Here is a 25,362-nt window from a genome sequence, read left to right on the forward strand (position 1 = left end):
CCTCCACTTGGGAACTTAGAGCATCTTTCTCCGCCCGCCAGGGCGGCTGCAGTGGCCCAGCTGCCTGTCTCTTTAAGAGAGAGAAAGAAGGAAATCAGGAAGTGTGCGAGCTGCTGGAGGCTGGACGCTTACGCTGGAGGGAGCGGGTGTGCACGCATGGAGGCAGGGAGGCAGCTCTCGGCTCCCAGCTCCCCGGAGGCACACAGACAGTCCACTGGCCCAGGCTTTGAGTCCCCCGTCCCGTGAGCACCAGGATGCTATGGGCACTGTCCATGGATGACAGCGAGCCCTGAAAGCCCCTGGGGTGCCACCCAGTCCCACCAGCCTGCACCCACACCTGAGATGTGGTGAGTGTGCAGCGTCCCGGGGTGGGGGGAAGGGGAGCCCTAGGGGGAAGGGCAGCTGCAGGGTGGCACTCGGCCAGTGTCCCGCGTGTCCGGTGCTGACCTGTGAGCAGTGGCTCTCCGGGCCCCTGACCCCTCTCTGTGTCTCTTCCTCTGCTGGGGGTCTGGCAGTGCCCCGTGTTCCGTCTCCAGGGGTCACCCTTGCTAAGAACGCTTGGAAGCTGGCGAGAGGCAGGGGGGACTGTGGCACAGAGGGCTGCCATCCCAACACCCCAAAGCCGAGTTCAGCTGTCCCCGCGTTTCCCCTGCCTGTCTCCTGGCGCCCGCCTAACCTCCCTCTCCGGGGCCCTTCTCCCTGCCCAGGGCCAGGGAGTGGAAGGGGCGAGGAGCAGAGGGGCCTTTGGCTGGAAAGCCCCAGCCCATGGGAGGTGACAAACAGGAAAGGGTTAAAGGGCTGGGCCGGTGCCTTTGATGGAGGCTGAGGCTCAGCAGCACTGAGGGGTGCCTCTCATCCACCCCCCTCTTTCCGGTGCAGCTCTGCTCCTGGACACGCTGCAGACAGAGAGCATAACACACACTTGCCAGGAGCGTCTCTGCCTGATCCGGGCTGCTGGGCTCCGAGCACAAGGTAGGTGCATCAGGGCACAGGGTGGATACACTTGGCCACGCGGAGCCCCAGCAGGAGGAGCGAGGGTGGGAGGGGGTGGGTGGGGCGGCTGACTCCCGGGTTCCACCACCCACCCTCCAGCATCTGACCATCAAAGGAGGAGGGGCCCTTCCAGGCAGACTGCACACCCCCAGGCCCCCAGCTGAATCCTCCTGCAAGGGCGGCGGGGAGGGGGGGGGGGGCGGGGGGGAGACACCTGATCAGCTCCTTCCCCTGAGCTATGAATGTCTTTAGGGACCCCGTCATACCTCAGTTACTTCTGCAAAATGCAAACACAAATGCATTTGCTGAACTAGAAATTGACCACTGAGCTCATGAAGTGGCCTCTGGCTCAAGGAGTTGACATTTTCAAATGTTGCCTTAAAACATAAATTTCAGAGAGACGGCTCAAAGCTCACGTCCCAGAGGGTGACCCGCGGGCTGAGAAACCTGGGAGTCAGAAGAAGCAGCCTGTCTCGTCGGCTTTATTGGGGGCCCTTCTCCCAGTCGTGCAGCACCAACCTGCCTGGCACTGCTGTTCAGAGGCACGGAGTTGAGCTCCTGAGGCTGCACTTGAGCCCATTACTTTAGAGCAGTGGTCGGCAAACAGCGGCTCGCGAGCCACGTGCGGCTCTTTGGCCCCTTGAGTGTGGCTCTTCCACAAAATACCACGGTCTGGGCGAGTCTATTTTGAAGAAGTGGCGTTAGAACAAGTTTAAGTTTAAAAAATTTGGCTCTCAAAAGAAATTTCAATCGTTGTCCTGTTGATATTTGGCTCTGTTGGCTAATGAGTTGCCGACCACTGCTTTAGAGGAACTGGCTTTCGGAGAGAAGAGGATGGAAGCAAAGATGGGGAACAAAGCTAGAGAGGGTTTCAGATCCTCCCCAGGGCTCCTGATGGTCTCCTGCCTCCTCCAACCACCCCCACACACACACCTACACACGCACCCACACGCGTGCCCGCCCACATGCACACGCCCTCTCACGCACACACACCCACTCGGCAGCCGGTCCTCTTGACCTGGCCCTACTGGCTGCCTGGTGCCGCCAGCTGTTAGCTCACAGCAGCAGGAAGTGGTGGACTCAGGCAAGAGGGTGGGAGGGGCTCCGGGCTCGTGTTGCAATCCTGGAGATTTCTGGTGGTGTGGTTGCCACTGCCTGACCTAGGGCCCTTCCTCCTAGCACATTTCTGCTTCCTGGGACAGTCCCAGGCCTGGATGCCAAAACCCAGAATTCTCAGTCCCTGGGAGAGGTGACAGAGCAAAGGGTTTGTGTCTGCAGAATGGCGGTTTGGGAAGAGGGTGTGAGGGGACAGGGGATGGGGGACGGGTAGAATGCCCTGGGGTGGGAAGAGCACGAGCTGTGGGTGAGGGCCTGCTGGCTGTGCTTGCTTTTGGAGAAGTGACTTAACCTCTCTGTGCTGCATACTTCCTCTGCCCCCTCGCCTCTGGGACGGAGCCCTTCATGGGATGATCTCGGGCTCAGCTACTGGCCAGGCCCCTGTGTCCATCCCAGGCCAGTGATGGAATCCCAGACTCTCCAATGTCCTTCTAGGTAGAAGGTGGCCGGCAGCCGAGGGCAGGAGATGCAGAGCACAGTCAATTACCTGTGGCACACGGACGACCTGCTGGGGCAGGGGGCCACTGCCAGTGTGTACAAGGCTCGGAACAAGGTAGGGCCCAGCTCTGGCCCCCGCGGCCCCCGCTGGTCCAGGCAGCTTCCGTGGGCCCCCAGGCAGTGTGTGGCTGGGCAGAGGCCTCCGGACTTGGCCTTGCACACTCTGGGGTCAGGGACACTGAGGGTTTGAGCAGAAGTGTGGGAGCTGCGGAGGGCTCCTCGGCCTGGTCCTTCCGTTAGGCACAGTCTGGAACTGGGGAGAGTAATGAGGACACAAAGCCAACACCAGGGAGATGACAGCAGATGTAGGAACAGCGGGTATCAGGTGTGCTGAGCCCCTGCCACCTCTCAGTACTGCACTGGCTGGGTACCCTCTGAGCAGGGGAAGGAGCTGGGGGAGCCCATCCCCATCTGGGCTGTCTGTCCTCACTTCTGGTGTTAGGCTGGCAGACGAGGCTGAAGGAGGCTTGGGGTGAGGGTCCTCCCCAGGCAGTGGACTGTCCCCAGCCAGAGCCCCTAGCAGCCCCCTCTGTCCCGATGGCAGAAATCCGGGGAGCTGGTTGCTGTGAAGGTCTTCAACGCCGCCAGCTACCTGCGGCCCCGCGAGGTGCAGGTGAGGGAGTTTGAGGTCCTGCGGAAGCTGAATCACCAGAACATCGTCAAGCTCTTCGCGGTGGAGGAGACGGTGGGTCCAGTGCCTGGGCAGAGGGTGGTCTTGTCTTTGACCTTCGCAGGCTGGGAAGAGTCGGGTCACATACTAATAGAGACTTGGTCACGTGCTCACCAGCAGGGCAGCCAGAGCAGCAACGTATAGAATAAAGTAAATAATGTGGGGGTAGCACATGGGAACGTAAGGATAGGAAGAAGGATGTAATCAAAGAGGGCTTCCTGGAAAAGGTGACCTGGGACTCAGGTGTGTGAGATCAGTGTGAGGCTGAGGAGGGACAGCCAGGCCAGAAGCTGGCCCCTGGAGAAGGGCTTTTGGCTGTAGGCTGAGTCACCTCCTCTTCAGGAAGGGGATGAGTTGTGCCCTCCTCACCATGCCGCCTCTGTCCCACCTGCAGGGGGCCAGCCGGCAGAAGGTTCTGGTGATGGAATACTGCTCCAGTGGGAGCCTGCTCACCGTGCTTGAGAGCCCTGAGAATGCCTTCGGGCTGCCCGAGGATGAGTTCCTGGTGGTGCTGCGCTGTGTGGGTGAGCCCCTCCCTGGTCCCACCAGGGCCCCTGCCCACCTCTGACCAGCCACAGGGCTGGCCCTCAGCAAAGGCAAAGGCCCAGCGGGGTGCAGTGCTTCTGGAACAAGGATCCAAACACAGAAGAACATTCAGAACCCAAGAGGCGTTCCATTCAGACCTGGGACAGACATTGATAAGTGGGCAGGACCCAGTGTCTGACTCCTGCTGATCAGCAGTTTAAAACTCCAGCTTAAAAATAAAATGGAAAGCAGGTTGCACACCAATATTCATAACAGCCTTATTCACACAAGCCACAGGGGGCAAGCAATGCAAATATCACAAATAGATGAATGGAGGAACAAAATGTGGCCTACACATACAATGGAATGCTACACCGCCTTTAAAAGGAATAAAATTCTGAACCAGTGTGGGTGGGCCTGGAAGACGTTACGCTAAGTAAAATAAACCAGACACAAATACTTATGTGAGGGATCGAGAGTAAGCAAATCCTCAGAGATGGACAGTAGACCAGGGGGCCGGGGAGGAGGAGGGAGAGCGATTATTTCATAGGAAGAGTTTCTGTTTGGGAGGTTGACAAAGTTCTGGAGATGGATGGCGGTGATGGTTGCACAACGGTGTGAATGTACTTAATGCCACTGAGCTGTATACTTACAATAGGTAAAATTGCAAATGTTGTTAGGCATACTGAAAATTTTTTAAATAAAATTTTTAAAAATAGTAAAATAGAGAAGGCTCCATTTCAGGGAGCCAGAGCCTCCATCTCTGATGGTTTCTTAATAACTCCTCACGGACCCTCCACAGCCAGGTCCTCGGGACCCCCCTCCTGTGCCCTGTGCCCTGTGCCCATCTCTGTTCTTTTGCTGGGCCGGTGGCCCTGTCAGCCCGTGGGAACTATCTGGACCCAGGGATAGCCTCCCCTCCAGGATTTGCCCCAGACGCTGGCCTGTCCCCAGCCAGAGCCCCAGCAGCCCCTCCGTCCGCAGTGGCCGGCATGAACCACCTGCGGGAGCACGGCATCGTCCACCGCGACATCAAGCCGGGCAACATCATGCGCCTGCTCGGCGAGGAGGGGCAGAGCATCTACAAGCTGACGGACTTCGGGGCCGCCCGGGAGCTGGACGATGACGAGCAGTTCGTCTCGGTCTACGGGACAGAGGAGTACCTGGTGAGTGGGAGCTTGGGACCCACTGCCCAGCTGAGGGCCACCCCTGCCGCTGGTGGCTCCTCACCTTCTGTCCTATCCCCTGCATCCAGCAGGGTCAGGTCTCACCCTCTGCACCCAACCAGAAGAACTCACTCTGTTCTCCACGGAAAAGGCGCTGCTGCAGCCTTCCCAGCCTCCCTGCCCAGCCTCCTTGCCCTGGCCTCCCTGTCCCAGCCTCCCTGCCCAGCCTCCCTACCTTGGCCTCCCTGCCCCAGCCTCACTACCCAGCCTCACTGCCCCAGCCTCCCTGCCCAGCCTCCCTGCCTGGCCTCCCTTGTGCAGTTAGCTGCTTGATCTGACCCTTATGGAGGATGGGACACCACTGGTCACCATCTCTCCCAGGGCTCAGGGAGGGCAAATAAAAATGCTCTGGATAGGCCAGCTCCATGCCAATGTCTGAGATGACAAAGGGATGGATTCTGATGGTCTGTTGCCACTACAAGGTAGTGGAAGGGGGTCTGCTGGGCGGGCACAGGCCCCGTGCGCCCTCTCCCTCCATGGCCGCCCTCTGGTTCTCTCTGGCAGCACCCTGACATGTATGAGCGGGCAGTGCTTCGCAAGCCCCAGCAGAAGGCTTTTGGGGTGAGCGTGGATCTCTGGAGCATCGGGGTGACCCTGTACCATGCAGCCACTGGCAGCCTGCCCTTCGTCCCCTTTGGTGGGCCACGGCGCAACAAGGAGATCATGTACGGTGGGCCGCGGGCAGGGTCAAGGGCCTGGCCTCCCTCCCTGGCCCTGCTATGTCTCCGCTCCTGCCTCTAACTCTGTGGCTCTCCTCTGGCCACCCACCCGGCTCCTCTTACATCCTTGCCTATCAACACCTGGCTGACGGAGACTGGCCAGAACCCCTTATCTGAGTTCAATGCCTCCCTTTAGCCCCCCACTGGCTGCTCATCTCACCTCAGCCGGGGCTCTGGGTGGGACACTGTCAGGGCAGAAGAAGGGCAAGACCAGCATCCAGGTCCCAGGCCCTCCCAGGCCAGCTGTCTGACACAGAAGTAGCTGGAGATAGTGCTGCTCCCACTGCGTGCATGGCCCAGAGCAGAGATTTAAGGCTGATGCATGGGAAGGTCCATGCACCCGCCCTCCGCTCGGGTCAGCCGTGCGGGAGCTGCTGAGGTTAGGGAAAGGGCATGGATGGTGCTATCAGGCGGGTTGGACGTGGAAGGAAAGAGAGAACAGTGACGTGGAGGGGAAGGATATTGGGCCAAGCACAGCTCAGGCAGAGGTGTGGAGGCAGGCCCGCTGTGGATGTGCGTAAGGGGACAGAGGGGCTGGACAGTGGGGGGCAGCAGGATTGGACCGGGGAGCACTAAGGCCAGGTGCTCTTGTTGGCTGAGAGCCAGGACTCTCAGATGCCATTGTCAGGCTGCCTTGGAGGTGCTGGGGGACTTGAACCAGTGCTCTGAGCCCTCCATGCTGAGTTTGTCATCTTCTGAAGTGTGATGGTCTGGGGGTCCCACTGACCTGGTCCTACCTCACTGACCCAGGTACCGGATCACCACGGAGAAGCCATCCGGGGCCATTGCAGGCACTCAGAGGCAGGAGAATGGGCCCCTGGAGTGGAGCTACGCCCTCCCCATCACCTGCCAGCTGTCGATGTGAGGGTCAGACACAGACGAGTCTGGGTGGGGTGTCCTCTCGGCTGAGGCCTGTCCCGGCAGGGCCCTCGCATCGGTCCACCACCTTCCCTTTCTGACCTCAGTTTTTCCATCCGGATGCTGGACGGCCCTCCCAGTCCTTCCGCCCCATCCCACCCTGTGTCACCACCCTGGTCCTCCCTCGCAAGACGTCCTCCTGGAATGCCCCTATCACCTACTCAAGGAGGACAAGGCTGGGCTCCCGGCCCTGACAGTCTCCATGTCCCGGGGTCAGGGGGCTGCAGAGCCAGCTGGTGCCCGTCCTGGCCAACATCCTGGAGGTGGAGCCGGCCAAGTGCTGGGGCTTCGACCAGTTCTTTGCGGAGACCAGTGACATCCTGCAGCGAGTCATCGTCCACGTGTTCTCGCTGCCCCAGGCAGTCCTGCACCACGTCTACATCCATGCCCACAACACGTGAGTGGGCACCATGCCGGAGGCCCAGAACCTTCTCTGCCCGAGCAGAAGGGCACGTCCGAGGCGGCGTTCTGGGGAGTGTTTCAATGTGGATGCTTCTGGGTCCAATCTCAAATCCCATTGTCAGGCTACCTTGGCGTAGCTGCATGACTTAGTTTGGGGAAGTGTTAGTTCCACCAAGTTAAAGTGAACCAGGCCTCCTCGCAGCTGCTCCCTACTCAGCGCACGCCAATGCGGGTGGGTGCGCGTTATAATCCCCTGGGTGGGGGTGCCTGCCGTGGGGTTCCCAGATTGATGGCTGGAGAGTTTTGGGGAACCAGGTGCATTTTAGTGGGACGAGGTGCCAAGGCAGAGGCTGGATATGGGGGCTCCTGAGTTCTGTTTCCACGCTCTCCATCCACTAAACACACGAGCTCCCCTGGGTCTCTCCACCATTGATAAGAAAGAAAAACCACCCAGTCCCTTCCTCTGCAAAGCTGAGCCCTTTGCATGGATGCTGGGGTGTAGGTCCCCCTGCTGACACTTCCTCTCTTTATTCCCCCACCCCCAACCCTGGGGTGTCCAGGATAGCCATCTTCCTGGAGGCCGTGTACGAGCAGACCAGCGTGGCCCCCCAGAACCAGGAGTACCTATTTGAGGGTCACCTCTGTGTCCTCAAGCCCAACCTCTCAGCACAGCACATCGCCCACACGACTGCAAGCAGCCCCCTGATGCTGTGTAGCGTGGCCACTGAGGCCCCCAAGGGACTGGCCTTTAAGGACCGTGAGTAGAGCCACACCGACTGAATCTTATCTCTTCCCCCCATTCTCTTCCAAGAGGCAGGATATGTGTCCATTTCCCCTGTGGCCCACAGGGTGCCCCCAATTCTGGGTTCTAATTTTTCATGTGCCCCTGAAATGCCATGTCCCTCAGGCTGGTGGCCCGACGTTCCCGGGCTCCAGTGCCCACAGAGCTGTGAGGCTTCCGTCGGAACCGGGAGACCTGGATTTAATGTGCTCTCCCCAATCTCTGCCACTGGTGGGGAAGCGTCAGAAAGTCTGGATTGGAGGAAGCTGGAGCCCAAAGTGCTGGAGAGGAGGGAACGCGGTCAGGGGCCCAGAGCGTTGTCCTCCAAGTCCTAGCAGAAATATCACTTCTTATTTGAATAAGTTCAAGTTCATCCTCCTACTCGGGTATCCGAGGCCGGGAAGGGGAATTAACCTTGAAACTCATGGGCACAAGGGTGGTTTGGGCCCATTTTCTGGCTCAGATGGGGGCCTTGGCACGAGGCTGCAGTTTACCAAAGTGAACACAAGGGGGCAGTGAGGGACTGCAATTGTAAAGACGCCCGTTAAAGGGCATTTAAGGCTGGAGAGGTGGGGCTCTGGGTGGTGAGGGGTGAGTATGAACCAGGAGTAAAGAATGCGGGGTCTTTGTTTGTAGCTGCTCTGGACATCACCAAGTTTGTGCCCAAAGTGGACCTGCAGGCAGATTACAACACGGCCAAGGTTAGGGGTGGCCCCAGGGGGCAGGGAGGGGGGGCTCACACAGGGGTGGGGGATGCGGAGACGGACTCTGCCCACCTGTGTTTTCAGGGTTTGTTGGGTGCTGGCTACCAGGCCCTGCGATTGGCACGGGCCCTGCTGGCCGGGCAGAAGCTGATGCTTCAGGGACTGCACTGGTTCTTGTGAGTTCCCGGGGGCGGGCGCAGGGGGCAAGGCGGGCGAGCGGGTCGGCCAGGCAGTCCAGATTCTCCACGCGGTGCTGGAGCCACGGCTGCAGGCACGTGCCCTAGCCCCTGGGAGAAGGAGCTCTGACTTCGGCTCCCCTCCCTCGGCAGGGAGACGCTGCAGGCCACCAGCAGGCGGACACTGGAGGTCGTGCGGACGGCCCTCCTCTTCCTCAGCAGCAGTCTGGGCACCGAGAGGTGGGTGTCCTGCCCAGGGCAGTGGCCGCAGCAGGCCTGAGGCCAGCTGAGACCCCTCGGTCCTTCTCTCTGTCCCTCACCCCAATATTTCCAACCATGTCCTTCCTCTCCCCTTACCGGAGCCCCACCTTCCCTGCCTGGCTGGAATACTGAGGGCACTGCCATCCTGTCCCTCAGCCCCACAACCCACCCCCAGATGACTGCTCGTATCACCCCCACCTCACACCTCAGCTCAGGGGGAAAGGGCCCGGGGGCGGGGGGGCACTGCCTCTCCAGGTACCAAGGCAGCCTCCTGCCCAGGAAGGGTCCTCTGTCCTCCAGATCCCCATCTCTCGCCCACACCAGGCCCCGAGCAGGACTCCGGGAGACACAGCCACATGTGGTCTGCCGGACCTGGCACGATGGGGACCCAGTGGTCTCACCTCCACGCTCCTCTCCCGCCTCCTCCTGTCTCAAACAGCCTTGCCTCCTGAGGAGGCCCTGCCCAGCCCTCAGAACACCATGCCCTCTACTCCTCTGACAGGCTGTTTAGAGGTGACGGGTGGAGAAAGGGGGAGACTGAGGAGGAGGAAACCAAACGCAGGCTGTGGAGAGGAGAAGCAGGAAGACTCCGAGGGCATTCCTGGAAAGTGGGCACAGCCCTCAAATCCTGGAAGGCATGGGCCTGGGGCAGGTGGGGATGGGGGCTCTGCAGCCCAGGGCAGCTGCCGGTGGCCTGCGCCTTGCCTACTGGGAGGAGACGTGGTGATGGAGGAGCAGAGGCAGTGCCAAGCATGCCTGGTGTCCCCACCCTTATGCCCGGGCCCACGTCCGCAGGAAGGCCCGGGAGTTTCCCAGCAGCGGCTGACTCACTGCAGCCTGGCCTGCCTCCCGCGCTTGGCAGCGACAGTGCTGCTGATGGAGCAGATGGGGCGGTGGCAGTGTGGAAGGAGGAAGAGGAGTGGCTCCGGAGGACAGGGTTGGAGTCTCTGGCATGGCTGAGCCCCCTCAAACAGCGACAGGGATGAGGGCAGCGCTCTGGCCAGGGCACAGCAAGGGGTCCTGAGACAGCTGTGGTGCTATGCACGCAGAGGGGCATGGGAGGAGGGCAGGATGGTTGGGTAAAGGGAAACTAGAGATGGGTACAGGCAACCGCAGAGGTCTTCCTGGAAGAGGTGAGGCTTTTCGGGCCATAATGAGAGAGAATACCTCCATTTGGCAGGTCCTGTGCAGAGACAGAGAAGGGTTTTTTGGGGGGTTTGGGGGACTTGCGGGGTGGGGGATGCTGGTAAGGTTCCCACTATTATGATGAAAATATCCCAGAGTGAAGTTGGAGTAGGGAGAAGGGTTGGAAAGAGAGGAGAGAACACATGGGGGTCCTGGAGGGTCCAGTTGGCAGGTTAGACCCCAATAAAATGACCTATGGTCTATTGTGGGTTCTTGAACAGGAAAGAAATGTGTAGAGAAAGCTTTGGCGTATTTGCCTGCCCACTTGCTGTGGACCCAGGAGCAAGGGGATTTGGGGCGGGGGGCCGGGAGTGCGCAACAGGCTGGCCCTGAGCTGGAGTTCTGGCATCTGCTTCCTTTCCCATTCTGTTTCCAAGCTCCCCTCCCCCCGTCATGGTGTTCCCGAGAGCTCAGGGTCAGGAGTGCCTGCTTTCAGGCACACCCCGGGCCCGCAGGAGGAGTTTTGGGAGCACAAAGAGCAGCAGCAGAGTCCGAGGCCAGGCCCAAGCTCCTGATAGAGCTTGTGTTCCTTCTTTTGCAAAATGAAAGGACTGGGAGGTCTCTGAAGCCACCGGCTCCAAAGCTTTGCAGGGCCACCCTTCTTGGGCATCCTCAGACCTGTGCATTCTTCTAAGGTCTGAAGCCACAGCTCCTCCCACAGTGGCATTTGAAACGTTTTAATGAGCTGAACTCCATGTTTGGGGGAGCCTGAGCATCCCACACAAAGTGGCTGCCATTGCCCAGCCTGGTCACTCACTCTCCCACGTGCATTCCTCCTGCCTCGGGCTCCCCAGGACGGCTGCCTGAGCAGGGTGCCCTTGCCTTTGTCCTGAAGCTGGTCCTCCTTGGCAGCTGCTGCCGTCTGGAGGCCCTGTTCAGGCAGCCAGGACCGGCCCGGGGACCCCCAGGGCTGCCCCCACCACCATCCCCCCAAAAAACACCTGTGTCCCTGCCTCTAGTCAAGCCCTCTATCCCAGAGCGCCCATGTGATCCCACAAACACCTTGGTAGGGAGCGGGAAGGAGATTTATCTCCCTTCCATAGATGGGGAACTTGAGACTTGGAGAGCTAAAGCGTAGCAGCCGAGGGCCGTGCAGATGGCACGTGTGACAGCTGGGATGGGACTCCAACCTTGGCTCCGACTCCCTGCCAGTCTGTCAGCCTCGTCTTCCACCATCAGTGTTCCAGGCTCCCAAATCCACCTGTGCACTCGGCAGTGCATTAGGAAACCGTGTGCTGAGGAGCCACAGTGCGCTAACGCTGCTGGGCACGGGGATGGAGTGGTGAGCACGTGGGCAGCAGCCCTGCCTTCAGGAGCTTCCACTTGTCTCTAGCTCCCTCCCCTCCTCTCCTCCCGCCCCCTTCTTTCCCAAGCCAAACACATGGGGCTCTTTTTCTCTCTCACTGTTATGGTTACAAAAACAGTACATGCTAATTGTAGAAAGTCGGGATATACAGGCAAGCAAAAAAGAAATTAAAATACCATATCCCACCGCCCAGAGATAGGCCACACACCTGAGCAGTATGTATCCTTAGAGAGAGCCTACTGTGTTTATAAGTATACAGATCAACCAGCAGGGGAGTTGCCAGAACTTCCTGTTTCATCACCTGCTTCTCTCAGCCAACGAGCTCTCGCCTCATCATACATTTTCATCTGATCTAGTGCCCATCCACAGTCAGAGACCTAATTTCCCCCCAAATTTCCTTTTCTGGTTGGTCTCATCCAACCAGGATCCAGTCTCAGACCACACTCTGTGATGTTCCTTCAGTCTGTTTTAATCTAGACAGACTGCTCCCCCGATTCATGACATGGACTTATGGGGGCACGACACCCATTGTCCCCCCTTCTGGACTCGGCTACACTTTCTCTGGGTGTCATTTGTCTTGTTCCTTCACAGAATTTCCTATAACCTGCGAGTTCTAACGGTTGGATGTATTCAAGGTAAACTTGAGGCTGATGCATCCTAGCCCAGTGGTCGGCAAACTCATTAGTCAACAGAGCCAAATATCAACAGGACAATGATTGAAATTTCTTTTGAGAGCCAAATTTTTTAAACTTAAACTTCTTCTAACGCCACTTCTTCAAAATAGACTCGCCCAGGCCGCGGTATTTTGTGGAAGAGCCACACTCAAGGGGCCAAAGAGCCGCATGTGGCTCGCGAGCCGCAGTTTGCCGACCACTGTCCTAGAGGATGCTGGGTACACTTGATACCCACCCACCACTGGCTGGGGACAGCCTGATTTCTCTACTGTACAGTTACGTTTTCCTATGAAAGAATCCGTGGATGTTACTTTGACGTCACACAAATGGCCATGCCTTAATCATTCATCAATCACTTTAAAAGTGAGTACTTTCACCAGGGCAGCATGACGCTAGGATTCCAAGTCCTGGACCATTACTGGATGGTATTCTATAAAATACAGCTTTTCCCTTGTCAACTGACTATTGGTTATCATGAAATACAGTCTCTACTGCAAGCATGTCAAACTCGCGGGCCGCATGCCTCGTTTATTTGGCCCATGTTAGCCTTTGAGTTTGACATGCTTGGTCTACTGGAAAGAAACTTGACTCTTTTCCTTTAGTTACACATTTTCCAAGTAAGAAGGTCTTGAACAGCTGCCTTGCATTGTGGACTCGCGAGTGTTCATAGATTCAGCTTATTCCACTCTACCTCAATCTTTACTCATTGCGGTGCTCAGCAACGTCACCACATGAGTGAGTAGGAGCCTCTTCAAGCTGGTTCCTCTGCCCCCGTGGTCAGCAAACTGCGGCTCGCGAGCCACATGCGGCTCTTTGGCCCCTTGAGTGTGGCTCTTCCACAAAATACCACGGCCTGGGCGAGTCTATTTTGAAGAAGTGGCGTTAGAAGAAGTTTAAGTTTAAAAAATTTGGCTCTCCAAAGAAATTTCAATCGTTGTACTGTTGATATTTGGCTCTGTTGACTAATGAGTTTGCCGACCACTGCTCTGCCCCAACCACAAAACTCCCCAGATATCCCACAAGCCAGCAGTGCTGTCCCAGAGGTGCCATGCCCCAAATGCGTCCCTTCTCTGTCCTTCCCTTGAGGTCCAGCAACATGCCCGGGATGCCTGAGATCCAGGAACTGAAGAAGGCCACGGAGCTGAGGTCTCAGCTGCGGACTGTGAGTGAGGCGGGGCCCAGGCGGGTCAGGAGCACAGCAGGGGGCAGAGGCCCAGCCAGGCTCCTGCAGAGCCCTGAGCTGGGGCCTCTTTGCCTTTAGTTGGCCGAGATCCTCTCCAGATTCTCCTGCGACCTTGCCGAGAAGCATGTGAGCCTGAGCGGCCTGAGCTTGGAGCTGGCGAAGAGCCGGGATCAGGTACATGCGGACAGAAGGTCTGTGGGGTTTACCTTCTTGGTGGGGCGGGGGCGGGGCACGCAGCTCCACTAGCTCTTTAGGGATCAGCCTGCTTTCTCCCTTGCCTTGGCAATGATGCTGGGGCATGGGATCATGGTGGGGATCTGGGAATAAGCCAGACCCTACCCTGGGACTAGCTGGAGGGAGAAAAGGATCTGGGGGTTGAGAGAGTGAATTCAAAATTGTAGCAGGGGCAACAGTTCTAAGTAAGAGACGCAGTTAGTTCCCTTCCTGCTCTGAGCCCTTGCTTTGCATCAGCCCCCTGGGCAGGTCCTCCTACTCATCTCGTTTCACCCTCAAGACAGTGGCACTGCCATAGGCCCTCAGGGTGGCTAATGTGCCCTGAGTCCCGGCCAGTAAGTGACAAGTGACCACGTAGGGCATCCGGCCGGGGTCACCCACCTCCAAAGCCTAGTTCCTGGGGTTCACCAGGGAGTTACAGCTTTTACAGTCCCAGTCCCCCTTTTAACAAACACAAGGTACCCACTCACTGTGGCCTGACAGTGTCCTGCCCTGACCAGGGTGTCCTCCGTGGCCCCTGCCCAGACCTTAGCCCAGCCGTGGGCAAACTACGGCCCGCGGGCCGGATCCAGCCCGTTCGGCTGTTCTATCCGGCCCGTGGAGCCGAAAGAGCGGAGGGTTCTCTTGCTCTCCCCTCCGCTCCTTTACTTTGAATTTATATTAGTTCACACAAACACTCCATCCATGCTTTTGTTCCGGCCCTCCGGTCCCGTTTAAGAACCCATTGTGGCCCTCGAGTCAAAAAGTTTGCCCACCCCTGCCTTAGCCCCACGTCCTTAATTCAGGATGTGAAACGCGCTGGAACCCGCAGGGCTTGCTCTTAGTTGTTTTGGCTGCAGAACTGACCAAAGCTGGCGCGAGGCTCTCTCTGCTCCTTTATCCCACGCGAGTGCACGGGCTTGGGTTCTCTGGAGAGTGACTGTGTTCCACCAGGGAGTGTTCCCCCGTGCAGTGTGTGCGTGGGGATCCTTTCTAAGATCAGGACACATCCGGCCCAGCCTTTCGGACGAAGACCGAGCTGAGTTCTTGTCCACCCCCTGTCCGTGGGAGGGCAGGCACCGGAAAGCCCTGGGGACAAGCTTGGCGCTGCCCGGAGTCCAGCTCCAGAAATAGCTGAGCCGGGGTCACTAGAGGAGCTGTGGGGAGGAAGTGGGGCTCCATAGGCCTGAGGGTGAGGAAGGACCCCCCCCCCCAACACACACACCCAACATCTCAAACCGAGTGTTTGTCCAGCCAGAAAAGGGGAAGGGGGAGATCATAATGACCTTGAACTGCAGGCCCAGGAGGTCATCTCCCTCGTTCCCTTGCCTCCAGGCAGGACGGAGAACATGGGGTCATGACTGCATTAAAGGAGGGTTGTTGGCTGTCATGTGAGTTCCCTTCAGGGTCCAGGCCGCCTTTCCAGTCTCCTCTCAAACCTTCTCAGGTAGCAAACGCCACCCTCCTGTCTCTCCTGCTTGGCTGTTTGTCATTCTCATCTTACTCAACACTGTGTGTGTGTGTGTGTGTGTGTGTGTGTGTGTGTGTGTGTAAGAGAGAGAGGGACAGAGAGGAGAGAGAGAATAAACACGAGAACGATAGATGGCTGGTTGGCCTCAAGGTGCCTCAGAAAGTTTAGAGACAAGAGAGTCACCCCCACTCACGGATCGCCCCCCAAAACTGTGACATTAAGGCTCCTCTGCAGGCAGACAGCTCCTGCCTCGTCCCCCACCATCGCAGCCCCTCCCTCCCCCTGTGCTCTGTGCTGTTTGATTCTTCCATCACCCAGTCCCTGTCTCTTGCCTACAGCATCCAGCAGATTCAGTGTTGCCTGGACAAGATGCACCTCATCTACAAGCAGTTCCGGAAGGCCAGGATGAAGCCAGGTGAGCCGAGGGCAGAGCCAAGCACGCTCTTGCTGGTACTCATGCTCTCCCTCCCTCTCCCTTTCTTCCCGCCAGTGTCCCAGTCCTTGTTTTATTGCTCCCGGGGCTTCTGCTGGGGGCTCACTGGTCATGCAGAGCCAGGGTGCGGCTGGTCCAAGGCTGGGTCCCCGGGTCCCTGGCCACCAGCTGCCTGCAGACCAGCAAGAGGCAGGAACCTTTACACCTGACTGATTGCCAGGTGGGGTGGGAGGCTGAGGGGACATGTATGGGATTCACAGCAGCTGGCACCTGGCTGCCATCCAACAGGTGGCCCTTGAAAGAGAACCCGCACCTTTGCCGGGCACCTTAGAGTTCAAGGAGTGTTTCCCTATCTGTTGTGTCTGTGGTTCACTAAAATGGTTGGGTTTCCCAGAAGCGGGCAGACCCAGAGAAATGCCACCTGGAGTCACTGGGCCAGGCGCTCTGCCTGCATCTCTAGAAGCCTCCCGAAGACCCTCGGGCCAGGGAGCTCACTGAGGCTCAGCAGTCAGGCTGTTTGCCCAAGGGGACAGCCATCTTGGGGCAGGGGAGGGTCCAACTCAGGGACAGTGGGGCAGGGACTGGAGGGGGTCTAGGGAGGCCACGGTTGACTCTCGAGGCTGAGGAGCTAACCCCCAGGACCTGACCCTTCACCTCTCCCCGCCCGCCCCCCCATGGCTAGGCTTTTCCCACAGGGCAGCTCACAGGTCTCGGGCTTCACTGCCAAGTCCTCGTCCTCCTGGGATTATCTCAGAGCAGGTCCCACAGGCATGGCCTGCAGCCACGTACGGAACCTATAGTTCCCTAGTAGCCAACATGTAAAAGTAGAAATAAAAGGGTTAAATTAATAATATTTTTTATTCAACCCAATATATCCAAATTGTCATTTCAGCATGTAATCAATAAGCAACATAAACATAATTATATATATTCCCAGAAGTGGGATCACTAGGTCAAATGGCAGTTCCATATTTAATTTTTTGAGGAACCCCCATACTGTCTTCCACAGTGGCTGCACCAGTCTGCATTCCCACCAGCAGTGAACAAGGGTTCCCTTTTCTCCACATCCTCGCCAGCACTTGTTTGTTGATGTATTGATGGTAGCCATTCTGACAGGCGTAAGGCGATATCTCATTGTGTTTTAACTAGAGGCCCGAGGCACAAAATTTGTGCAAGAGTAGGCCCTCCTTCCCCCGGCTGCTGGCACTGGCTTCCCTCTGGCACCCGGGACCCAGGCTTCCCTCGCAGCCCCAGCTTCGTCCGGGTCACCTGGAAGGTCGTCCAGAAGGACATCTGGTCTAATTAGCTTTTATTAGTATAGATTTGCATCTCTCTGGTGATGGGTGACGTTGAGGTTTTCCACATGTCTATGGTCATCTGCATGTCCTATTTGGAGAAGTGTCTCTTCAGGCTCTGCTGGTTTTTTAATTGGATTGTTTGGTGTGTGCGTGTTTTTAGTATTGAGTAGCATGAATTCTTTCTAAATTTTGGGCATTAACCCTTTATTGGATTTATCACTGGCGAATATGTTCTCCCATACAGTAGATTGTCTTTTCATTTTGTTGATGGTCTCCTTTGCTGTGCAAAAACCTTTTAGTTTGATGTGGTCCCACTTGTTTATTTTTTGTTGTTGTTTTTCTTGCCTGAGTAGATATATCAGAAAAAAAATATTGCTAAGAGAAATGTCAAAGATTTTGTTTTCTTTTAGGAGTTTTATGGCGTTGAGTCTTATATTTACCTCTTTAATCCATTTTGAGTTTATTCTTGCATATGGTGTAAGAAGGTGCTCTAGTTGCATTTTTTTTGCATGTATCTGTCCAATTTCCCCAGTACCATTTATTAAATAGACTATCTTTCACCCCCATTGTATGTTCCTGCCTCCTTTGTCATATATTAATTGACCCTATAGGCTTGGGTTTCCTTCTGCGCTCTCTACTCTGTTCCACTGATCTGTCTCCCTGTTCCTATGCCAGCACCACAAGGTCCAGCTGCTTTTAATCACCTTATTTTGCAGCCTCAGAAAGAGTTTCATTTCTATGGTCTTCAAGAGCCCTTTATTCAAATGTAAAAAGAAGCAGGAAAAATACCTCTTGGAGTGTTGGAAGAGGCCATTCTGATAAATGCTCAGGAGTGAATACTAGGGCACTCTCACTGCCCTCACACCCATCCTGTGTGTTCCGTGTGACAGATGCGGAAACTGGGTGAGGTGCAATCACTTGCTTACAGCCCCTTGCCAATAGGAGGCAGGCCTGGGACGTGTAGCTTGGACGTCCCGGGGGCCCTGCTGGCTGTGAACAGTGCCTGGATGAAGAGCCCAGGAAGGGGATTCTGCTCCTAGGGGTGTGGAGGGGGGGTCAGCAAGGTAACCTCTGCCTCATTTCCTCTCCAAGACGCTAATGACCCGAGGCCCGTTCCCTCAAAGCCCAGGAGGGGGCAGCATCTCCCCAGTGAGAGAGCATCAGGAGGTGCCCAGGAAGTGAAAACGTCAGCCCTTCTAGCAAAAGTGTCTGGGCAGAGAAGCGGGGTATGGGGCGGGGGGAGGGGGGCTGGCTTATCAGGCTCCGCTGCAGAGCCCAGCTGGCTCTCCTGCAGCTTGAATACTCGGAGGTGAGGCCAACAGCCTGTAGGCATCAGTCACCCTGGGGCGGGTGTGGCTGAGGGGCCGGGGCTGACCACAAGCATCCTTCAAGGCCTATTCCATCCACCACTCCCCACCTGAAGTGTTCGCCTGCCCAGGTACCTCCTTTCTTGTCGTGCTGCAATTTCTTGGGTGCTCGGCTCACTCCTGTCCTTCCTGGCTCAGGGGGCTGGGAGCTCCCAGGGAGCAGGGTTCAAGCCAGGCTGGCTGCATCTTTGTGGGTGTCCCCCAACCCTTGGGGCATTCCATGTTGCTGACGTAACAGGTGGCATCATTTCTGCTGTTTCCTCCAGGGCTTGGCTACAACGAGGAGCAGATCCACAAGCTGGATAAGTGAGTGGCCTGTCCCCTGGCAGGAGGGGGCGCAGGAGGGTGGGTGTCACCCGGGCAGAGCGATTCTCTGTGCCAGGCGAGAAGTGGTGAAGGGCCCAGTCACAGGCCGCAGCCTGGCAGGAGGGGGGTGGTGTGACGGTGTCTGGGGCGGATACCAGGGCAGGGGACGGTGGCTGAGCTGGAGGGAGGCTCCTCAGAGGCAGCCACCGGAAGCTGGACTTACTTCTGAAGACGGCTCGGCTGCTGGGGTTTCTTCCCTGTCTCCTCGCTGGTTTGCCCCCTGCCGCTCTGGCCTCTGCCTGAGCTTCCCTTTGGGTGTCCCTCTGCCCTTCCATTTCCCGGGCCCTCTCAGGCCCCAGGGGGCCCCTGATTTAATGCTTATTTGGCAACTCACTCCCCCAGTTCTATACCCACCCTGACCCCCGACACCTACACACACACTTTCCACAGTCACCTCGCCTTCCCTCTGGGGACGAGCTGAGAGTCTGTGTTCCCTCTGTTGTCCTGTGCTGTGTGCCAGCCACTCTGGTCGCCATGATCCCCACGTGTGGGCATCACCTCCTCCTTCACTGGAGAGCCAGCCCTGCTGTGGCCGGGGGGCGGGGCACTTAGCCGGTGGAGACGCAGGCACGCTGGGCTTGTGCTCAGGCGGCTCTGACTGCTTAGCTCGCTGCCTCGGTTTCCCTATTCTTTCCAGGGTGAATTTTAGCCATTTAGCCAAGAGGCTCCTGCAGGTGTTCCAGGAGGAGTGCGTGCAGAAGTACCGGGCAGCGCTGGTCACGCACGGCGATCGCATGAGGTAACGATCTGGCCTCCTGAGCTCACGGACCCCTGGCCCGTCCAGGCTCGGAAGGCCTTGGCTGGGCAGAGCCCGGCTGAGAAGGAGGTGGTAGTAAAGGGACAAAGGCAAAGAAATGGGTAGTTTTGTGGTCCTGGGTGGCTAGGCAGTCTGCTGGGCGATTTCTATGCACTAGCTTATTTAATCCCGCAGTATCTTCCCTATACAGGAAGTACTATCACCCCATCTGCCAAACGAGGAAGCCGAGGCTCAGAGAACAGTCTCTCCCTCAATACCACACAGCTAGCAGGTAGCAGGCCCGGGATAGTATAGGGGTGTGACTGCCCCTAAATCCTGGGTTCTTCCCACGGTCCCAGGTGGTCATGTGGGAAGCCTTCCCTCTCTGGGGCGAGCACGGGTCCCCTAGGATGGGACCAGTGGCCGGGAAGCAGGGGCAGGCAGAGGCCCTTACACAGAACCCCTCTCACAGCTTCTCCCTCTCAGACAGCCCCTCCATCCTTTTCCACCTGCACCAACGCTGGCTCCTCCAGAGAAGGGAGCAGCTTCCCACGTGCGTCTGTCTGAGATCCACGGGACCTGAGAGCTGAGACGCAGGCGCCCGCCCACTCTCACATTAGAATTCCAATGCCCAGCTCCCCGCCCCAAATTCTGGTTTAATTGGTCTGAAGTTGGCTTGGATAGCCGCAGCTTAAAAGCTCCTCGGGCAATTCTAATGTGTAGCCAGGACTGAGTGTCAGTCAACCACTGGTTTAACCCCTCTGCACTGGATTTCCTTTCTGGGCCATGGACAAAATGTCCTTGCTCACTCCCTTAACTTAGAGAAGTCACATAAGAGCCTTGACCTTGATTTTCTCTGGAATGGGAGCCTCAGGAGTTCCCATGTGAAGCGTGGGCCGTCCGGAGCCACTCTGGAGCCGGACCTGGCCGTGCGCTCCTCCTGCCCGGCCTGGGTGACCCTGCCCAGCGCTCCGTGTTTGCAGCTCCCAGGTGGTTGCGATGGGACCCTCACCATCCTGTCAAAGCATTAGCACTCTTACAGGGGGACAGGGGAGAGTTGAGGGTGCACCCAGACGGGCAGAGGCAGTGGGGGAGGCACTGCCTGGACCCATGGACGCCTGCCTGATGTCTGGAAGCCTCCGCTCCGTGGCTGTGCAGCGGCCCAAACAGCTGGGTGTGGCCCTAAGAGCCTGCAAGCCTGGCTCTCATTGTTAATCTGCTCTCTCCAGGGTGGTGCACGAGGCCAGGAACCACCTGCGCCTGGTCGCCTGCTCCGTGGCTGCCTACAGCGCCGAAGCCCAGGAGGTGCAGGAGGGCCTCAGCAAGGTGCGGGAGCCGCAGGGCACGGGGCGGCCCAGGCCATCTGGTGCTGTGGGGGCATGTGGGCCATTCCCCTGCCTGTGGGCAGAGCTGCCCTGGACCAAGCCCAAGCACTCTGGGATGGGTGGGAGGTCTCTGACCCCAAAGGCACCCTGAGGTGGGGATGGAGAAAGTGGAAGGCGCTTCCTAGTGATCCAGACTGAAGGTCACAGCAAGGGCAGAGCCTCCAGAATGCTGGGACCTCCTCCTCACCCTCCTCCTGCCTGGGAGGCCGCAGGCCACTCCTGAGCGGGGCCGTGTGACCTCTCCTTGACCTTCTGATCTGCGCTCTGGGAAGAGCCCAGTGCAGGCAGCTGGAGAAGCCACCTGCTTTACCAACAGGAACAGAGAGGGCGGCTTCTTCCAGGAGAGGCAGCGTGGTGCCTCCCCTCCCCGCACACGGCTGCCTCCTCCCCCCACGTGGCTGCCTCCCCCCGCCCCCATCCCCTCTGCAGCTCCTGGCGCAGGTGTCACTAGGGGTGTAGGTTTGACACAGGAGAGAACTTGGCAGTCAGGATCATGACATCCACGCGGACAGTGAGGGTGGCCGCACCCCCAGGATGGGAAGAAGGGGCTCTCACCGGAGGGGCTCCAGCTTTTGGTTGCTCTGGGGATGTGGGCTGGGGCCGTTTTGTTACCCTTTTCCGGCCTTACCCTGGCACTGCCCTCCCCACAGGTGAGCTGGCTCTTCCCTTCTGACTAAAGTGTGGTTCCCCTCAGATCCTCGACTGGCTGTCTCTCCAGCTCCTTCAGGACAGAGCAAAGGGGGCCCAGGCCTCCCCAGCCCCCACAGCTCCTTATTCCAGTCCTGCACCAAAGGACCTGGGTCTCCAGCTAAAGGACCTGGGTCTTCAGTAAGTACCCGAGAGGGATGTCCGTGTGAGTGTGTGTGTGTGTGTGTGTGTGTGTGTGTGTGTGTAAGGGGGGATGAAAGTTAGGGCCCAAGGTGGGTGCTTGGTGGCCGGCCTCCCAGGGAAGGGGTCGGTCAGGGCAACTTCGGCCTCAGGCTCAGCGGCTGCTCTTGCCTCTGCCTTGGACAGCATGGAGGAGCTCCGTAAGGAGATGAAGCTGCTGGCCTCTGACCTCCAGGACAACAACTGCATCATCGAAGGGTAAGGAGTCCCGCTGTGCGCGGGGAGGGCTGGGTCCTACAGTGCCCGCACCTGCCCAAGCAGGTTTGGTGGCAGGTGGCCAGAGCTTCGGCCTGTCCACAGGTGAGTCACCGTCCTCGCCGGGTGGAGGCTTCCCGGCTCCACTAGAGTCTTGAGAATACAGTGCATCAGAGAGGAACATTTCATCTAATTCTAAGCAATTGCGGGATAACACACGAGAAGGTATTTGACCTGGATGCTAAGACCATTCTCAGTGCAGTCAGAGATGGGCCTGGGGCGTGTGGATCCGTGGCTGTGAACATGGGCTGTGTCTGGTACTTCCCCCAGCCTCGGAGTGGCGCTGCCTCATCTCCGTGTCATGCACCAGGAAACGGAGGCACAGAGCCTGGGGTCATGACCCTGAGGGGCAGGTGCTCACAGGTCACCCAGGCTGCAGGCCGAGCGCTAGGCACTCTGCTTCATCCCCTGAGCAGAGCCCCTCTTTGGGAAGAGGGGTGCTGTAGAAGGTCCTGGGGGTGTAGCGGGCTCAGAGGTTTGGATTCTGTGCACCAGTAAAATCCACAAAAGAAACTTGGAGGGACCAACTTCTCATGTAATAAAATCAACACATTTGAAAGGGAAAGCCCCTTGCCATCTAGTAGCCCCACTCCATAAAGCACATTTTAGCACCAGAGGGAAGGAAGGACATCACCTCAGAAGTGAGGATGGCCTTGCCCTGGAGGTCAGTGGGCTGACATACATATACACGCACACAGGGAAGGCGAGGACCTGTCCATCCGGCTTCTGCCTGTCACTCCCCCATTTGGGAACCAGTGGCCTGGTGGGGAAACTCCGCAGATTGCAACAGCATTTGGCTCCTGACTCTGCTCCTTCCCCACCGCATGGATGTGACCCTGGGAGGTCCGCTCAGCTCTGAGCTTCAGTTCCTGCCTCTGTAACATAGGAATAATGATGCCCACCTCGTGGTGTGGCCGTGGGGATTAAATAGGTGTGATCTGCAATGTGCTGGGGAGGAAGGACAGGGCGCGCAGAGGGAAGGCCTCACTAAATGGTAGGTGTTCCCCCCAGGCTACGCCAGTCTGGGACACTAGAGTTGGGCCAGGAGGCAGGGAGGCTAGAAGGCAGGGAGGCCGGGAGGCAGGGAGGCCGGGAGGCCGGGAGGCTGGGAGGCAGGAAGGCAGGAAGGCTGGGAGGCAGGGAGGCAGGGAGGCTGGGAGGCAGGGAGGCAGGGAGGCCGGGAGGCAGGGAGGCAGGAAGGCAGGAAGGCAGGGAGGAAGGGAGGCAGGGAGGCAGGGAGGTTGGGAGGCTGGGAGGCTGGGAGGCAGGGAGGTTGGGAGGCAGGGAAGCTGAGAGGCAGGGAGGCAGGGAGGCAGAGAGGCTGGGAGGCTGGGAGGCAGGGAAGCTGGGAGGCAGGGAGGCCCAGAGGAGCTGGTGGTCGTCTCCAGAGTCTCCGAGGCCCCTTGGATTGAGGAGGCATCTTCTACGTCCCATTCCAGCAAGGGAGGATCCATCCTCTTACATGTCCGCCAAGGGGAGAGCCGACAGCTCCTTGGAAAGCTTTTCCAGCGCAGCCCGGATGGGCAGGAAGTTCTAATTTTAGTGCCGACATAAATTATTCTTGCTGTGATATGTAGTCTATTTACAGATAAAATACTTTATTTTCGTGAATTTTCACTTCCTTATTCAGAACTGTAGCCAGGAAGCCTAAAGAAGTCTTTTGAATTCCTCTCCCTCCTAACCCCGCTGCACTGGGTTTACCAGGAGAGCTTGGAACAATCCAGATGCCTGGGCCTTGCCCCAGAAGCTCTGGCCGTGGCCCAGGGTGGGGATTTTAGAAGCTTCCCGGTGGCTCTAGGGTAGTCAGGGCTGAGAACCACAGAGTTCTCGGGGGACAGGAGAGCTGAGCCCCGAAAGTCTTGGAGCTGCCGAACGCTGTTTGGCCTGGGGAGTGGTTCCCAGGCTCCTGATGTGGTGGGAGGAGCTAACCTGTGCCTCTCATTGCAGGTTAAGTCGGGTCCAATCGGCCCCTGATGTCTGAGCTCCGTGGGTGCAGCCTGAAGCATTAGAATCATGGGACCCCACCCAGGACTCTCCCTGGTCCCATCCTCAGTCTACCTCCCTCCTTGGCTGACCACTGGGGATGTCACAGCATTACCTTCACTGCCTGTCCGCGGGCAGCACGCAGGCCCCGGGGCAGCACGCAGTCTGTCAGGACCCACCTGACATCCTACGCAGCCTCAGGCACAGCTCCTCCGTGGCCAGGCGCGCAGTCCCCTGGCGCACACGGCTGAACATTGCGGGGCCCTGGGGAGAGAGACTCTGACAGCCCCCCTCCCCGGTTTACAGGGCTCCGCTCCTCAGGGAACAGAAGAGGAGGCCCCACAGGGGGTTCCCCAGGGTGCTGGGCCAAACGGCCTAATCTTAGTCTTCCTTCCTCTTGTGGTGTTTTTTGTTTCTTGTTGAACATGTAGCCCTCTCCCCTCTCCTCTGATTTCTGAGGGTCACACACTCGGCCGCAGGCATCACAGAGTCTGATTTGCCTTCTGCTCTTGGTCTGGCTGAGCCTAAGGGAGACAGAGTGGGTGGTGGGGGTGCCACTGTCCAGGGACCTTCCCCTTCTCTCTCCCTCGGAGGCACCACCAGTTCTGGGATGCCAGCCAGCTGGTCAGGAATGGCCATGCAATTAGCACAGGCATGTAAGTCCACAGCCCTGAGGGGAGAAAGGCCTGCCCCTTTAAGAAGTGCAATAAACGTGCCTTCCTTTCTGTTTCTGGGTGTCTCTCACTGGCTGTGTGTGAGGCAGGGGAAGGCCGCAGGGGAACCAGCAGGCACGTGGGGATCCGGGAGGAGAAGGATGGGGAAATGGAGGCAGGCCTGGTCACTTCCTGATTCCTGCCTTTCCCCTAAATGGGCCCTAATTTCAGGGAAAAGCCCAAGGAGGGTGGCCTCCATCTGGGAGGGCTGCTTCCCATTCCTCTTCTCCCTACCCCTGTCCGCTGGGAAGCTGTATAAGGGACCCGGAACTTGGGGAGAAAAAAAGGCCTTTTTTAAACCTCAAATCTACCATCTAAGTGCCTACCCCCTCTCCCCACCCCCCACCACTGTTCAAAACCTAGGCTGTGTCCGAAATACTGAGTTTGAGCATTGGTATGGGTCGAATGGGGCCTCCCTCATTTTGTCCAGAAGCTAGAATGGTGCCAGGGCGAGGCATTCAGGCTGGTGCACATTCAGTCTTTCCCCTGAGAACCTCCAGGGTCCCTTAACCAGAGCTGGACTCCCACCTGGCTTAGGGGGTCGGGGGGAGGGAGTACGCAGGAAAGCAGCCCCAATAGGGGAGGGAAACAAATGAGAAGCCCCACTGTGTGCTTCGAAGCATCAAGATGACATCATGCTTGGCCCCAGATAACCCCAGAAGTCCTTCCTGCCCAGCTTCCTGGAGCACCACATCTGGAGGGCAGTCTGCCTGAGCGCGGGGCAGAAGTGGGGGAGGCTGGGGCCCCGCATCTGCCATCTCCATGCTGCTTCTCTATGGAGAGACTGGCACCTCTACAGGCCCAGGGGAGGGTTGTGGGGTTTGCTCGAATCAGGCCTAAGTCGCTTCGTGTGTGCCATTTGGGCCTCCTGCCATGGGTCTTAAGCCCAATGGGTTCAGGTTCTGAGGCTCCAGAAG

At 57.9% G+C, this 25,362-nt stretch overlaps 1 protein-coding gene across 1 annotated transcript; it reads left to right on the forward strand.

The window, feature by feature from the left end:
• Nucleotides 1-317: 317 nt before the first annotated feature.
• On the forward strand, nucleotides 318-24,461 carry IKBKE (inhibitor of nuclear factor kappa B kinase subunit epsilon). Its single transcript, XM_080648248.1, has 22 exons — nucleotides 318-347; nucleotides 880-972; nucleotides 2,545-2,662; nucleotides 3,152-3,292; nucleotides 3,672-3,801; nucleotides 4,787-4,968; nucleotides 5,533-5,693; nucleotides 6,498-6,608; nucleotides 6,883-7,062; nucleotides 7,628-7,824; nucleotides 8,485-8,549; nucleotides 8,637-8,728; nucleotides 8,882-8,968; nucleotides 13,241-13,316; nucleotides 13,416-13,528; nucleotides 15,360-15,436; nucleotides 18,386-18,425; nucleotides 19,123-19,224; nucleotides 20,451-20,547; nucleotides 21,301-21,434; nucleotides 21,621-21,692; nucleotides 23,697-24,461. Exons 3-22 carry the CDS (start codon nucleotides 2,576-2,578, stop codon nucleotides 23,728-23,730), a joined length of 2,178 nt encoding a protein of 725 aa, XP_080504374.1. The 5' UTR covers nucleotides 318-347; nucleotides 880-972; nucleotides 2,545-2,575; the 3' UTR covers nucleotides 23,731-24,461.
• Nucleotides 24,462-25,362: the final 901 nt, after the last annotated feature.

This window comes from Plecotus auritus, assembly GCF_963455305.1.
Source record: "Plecotus auritus genome assembly, chromosome: 12".
NCBI lineage: Eukaryota > Metazoa > Chordata > Mammalia > Chiroptera > Vespertilionidae > Plecotus > Plecotus auritus.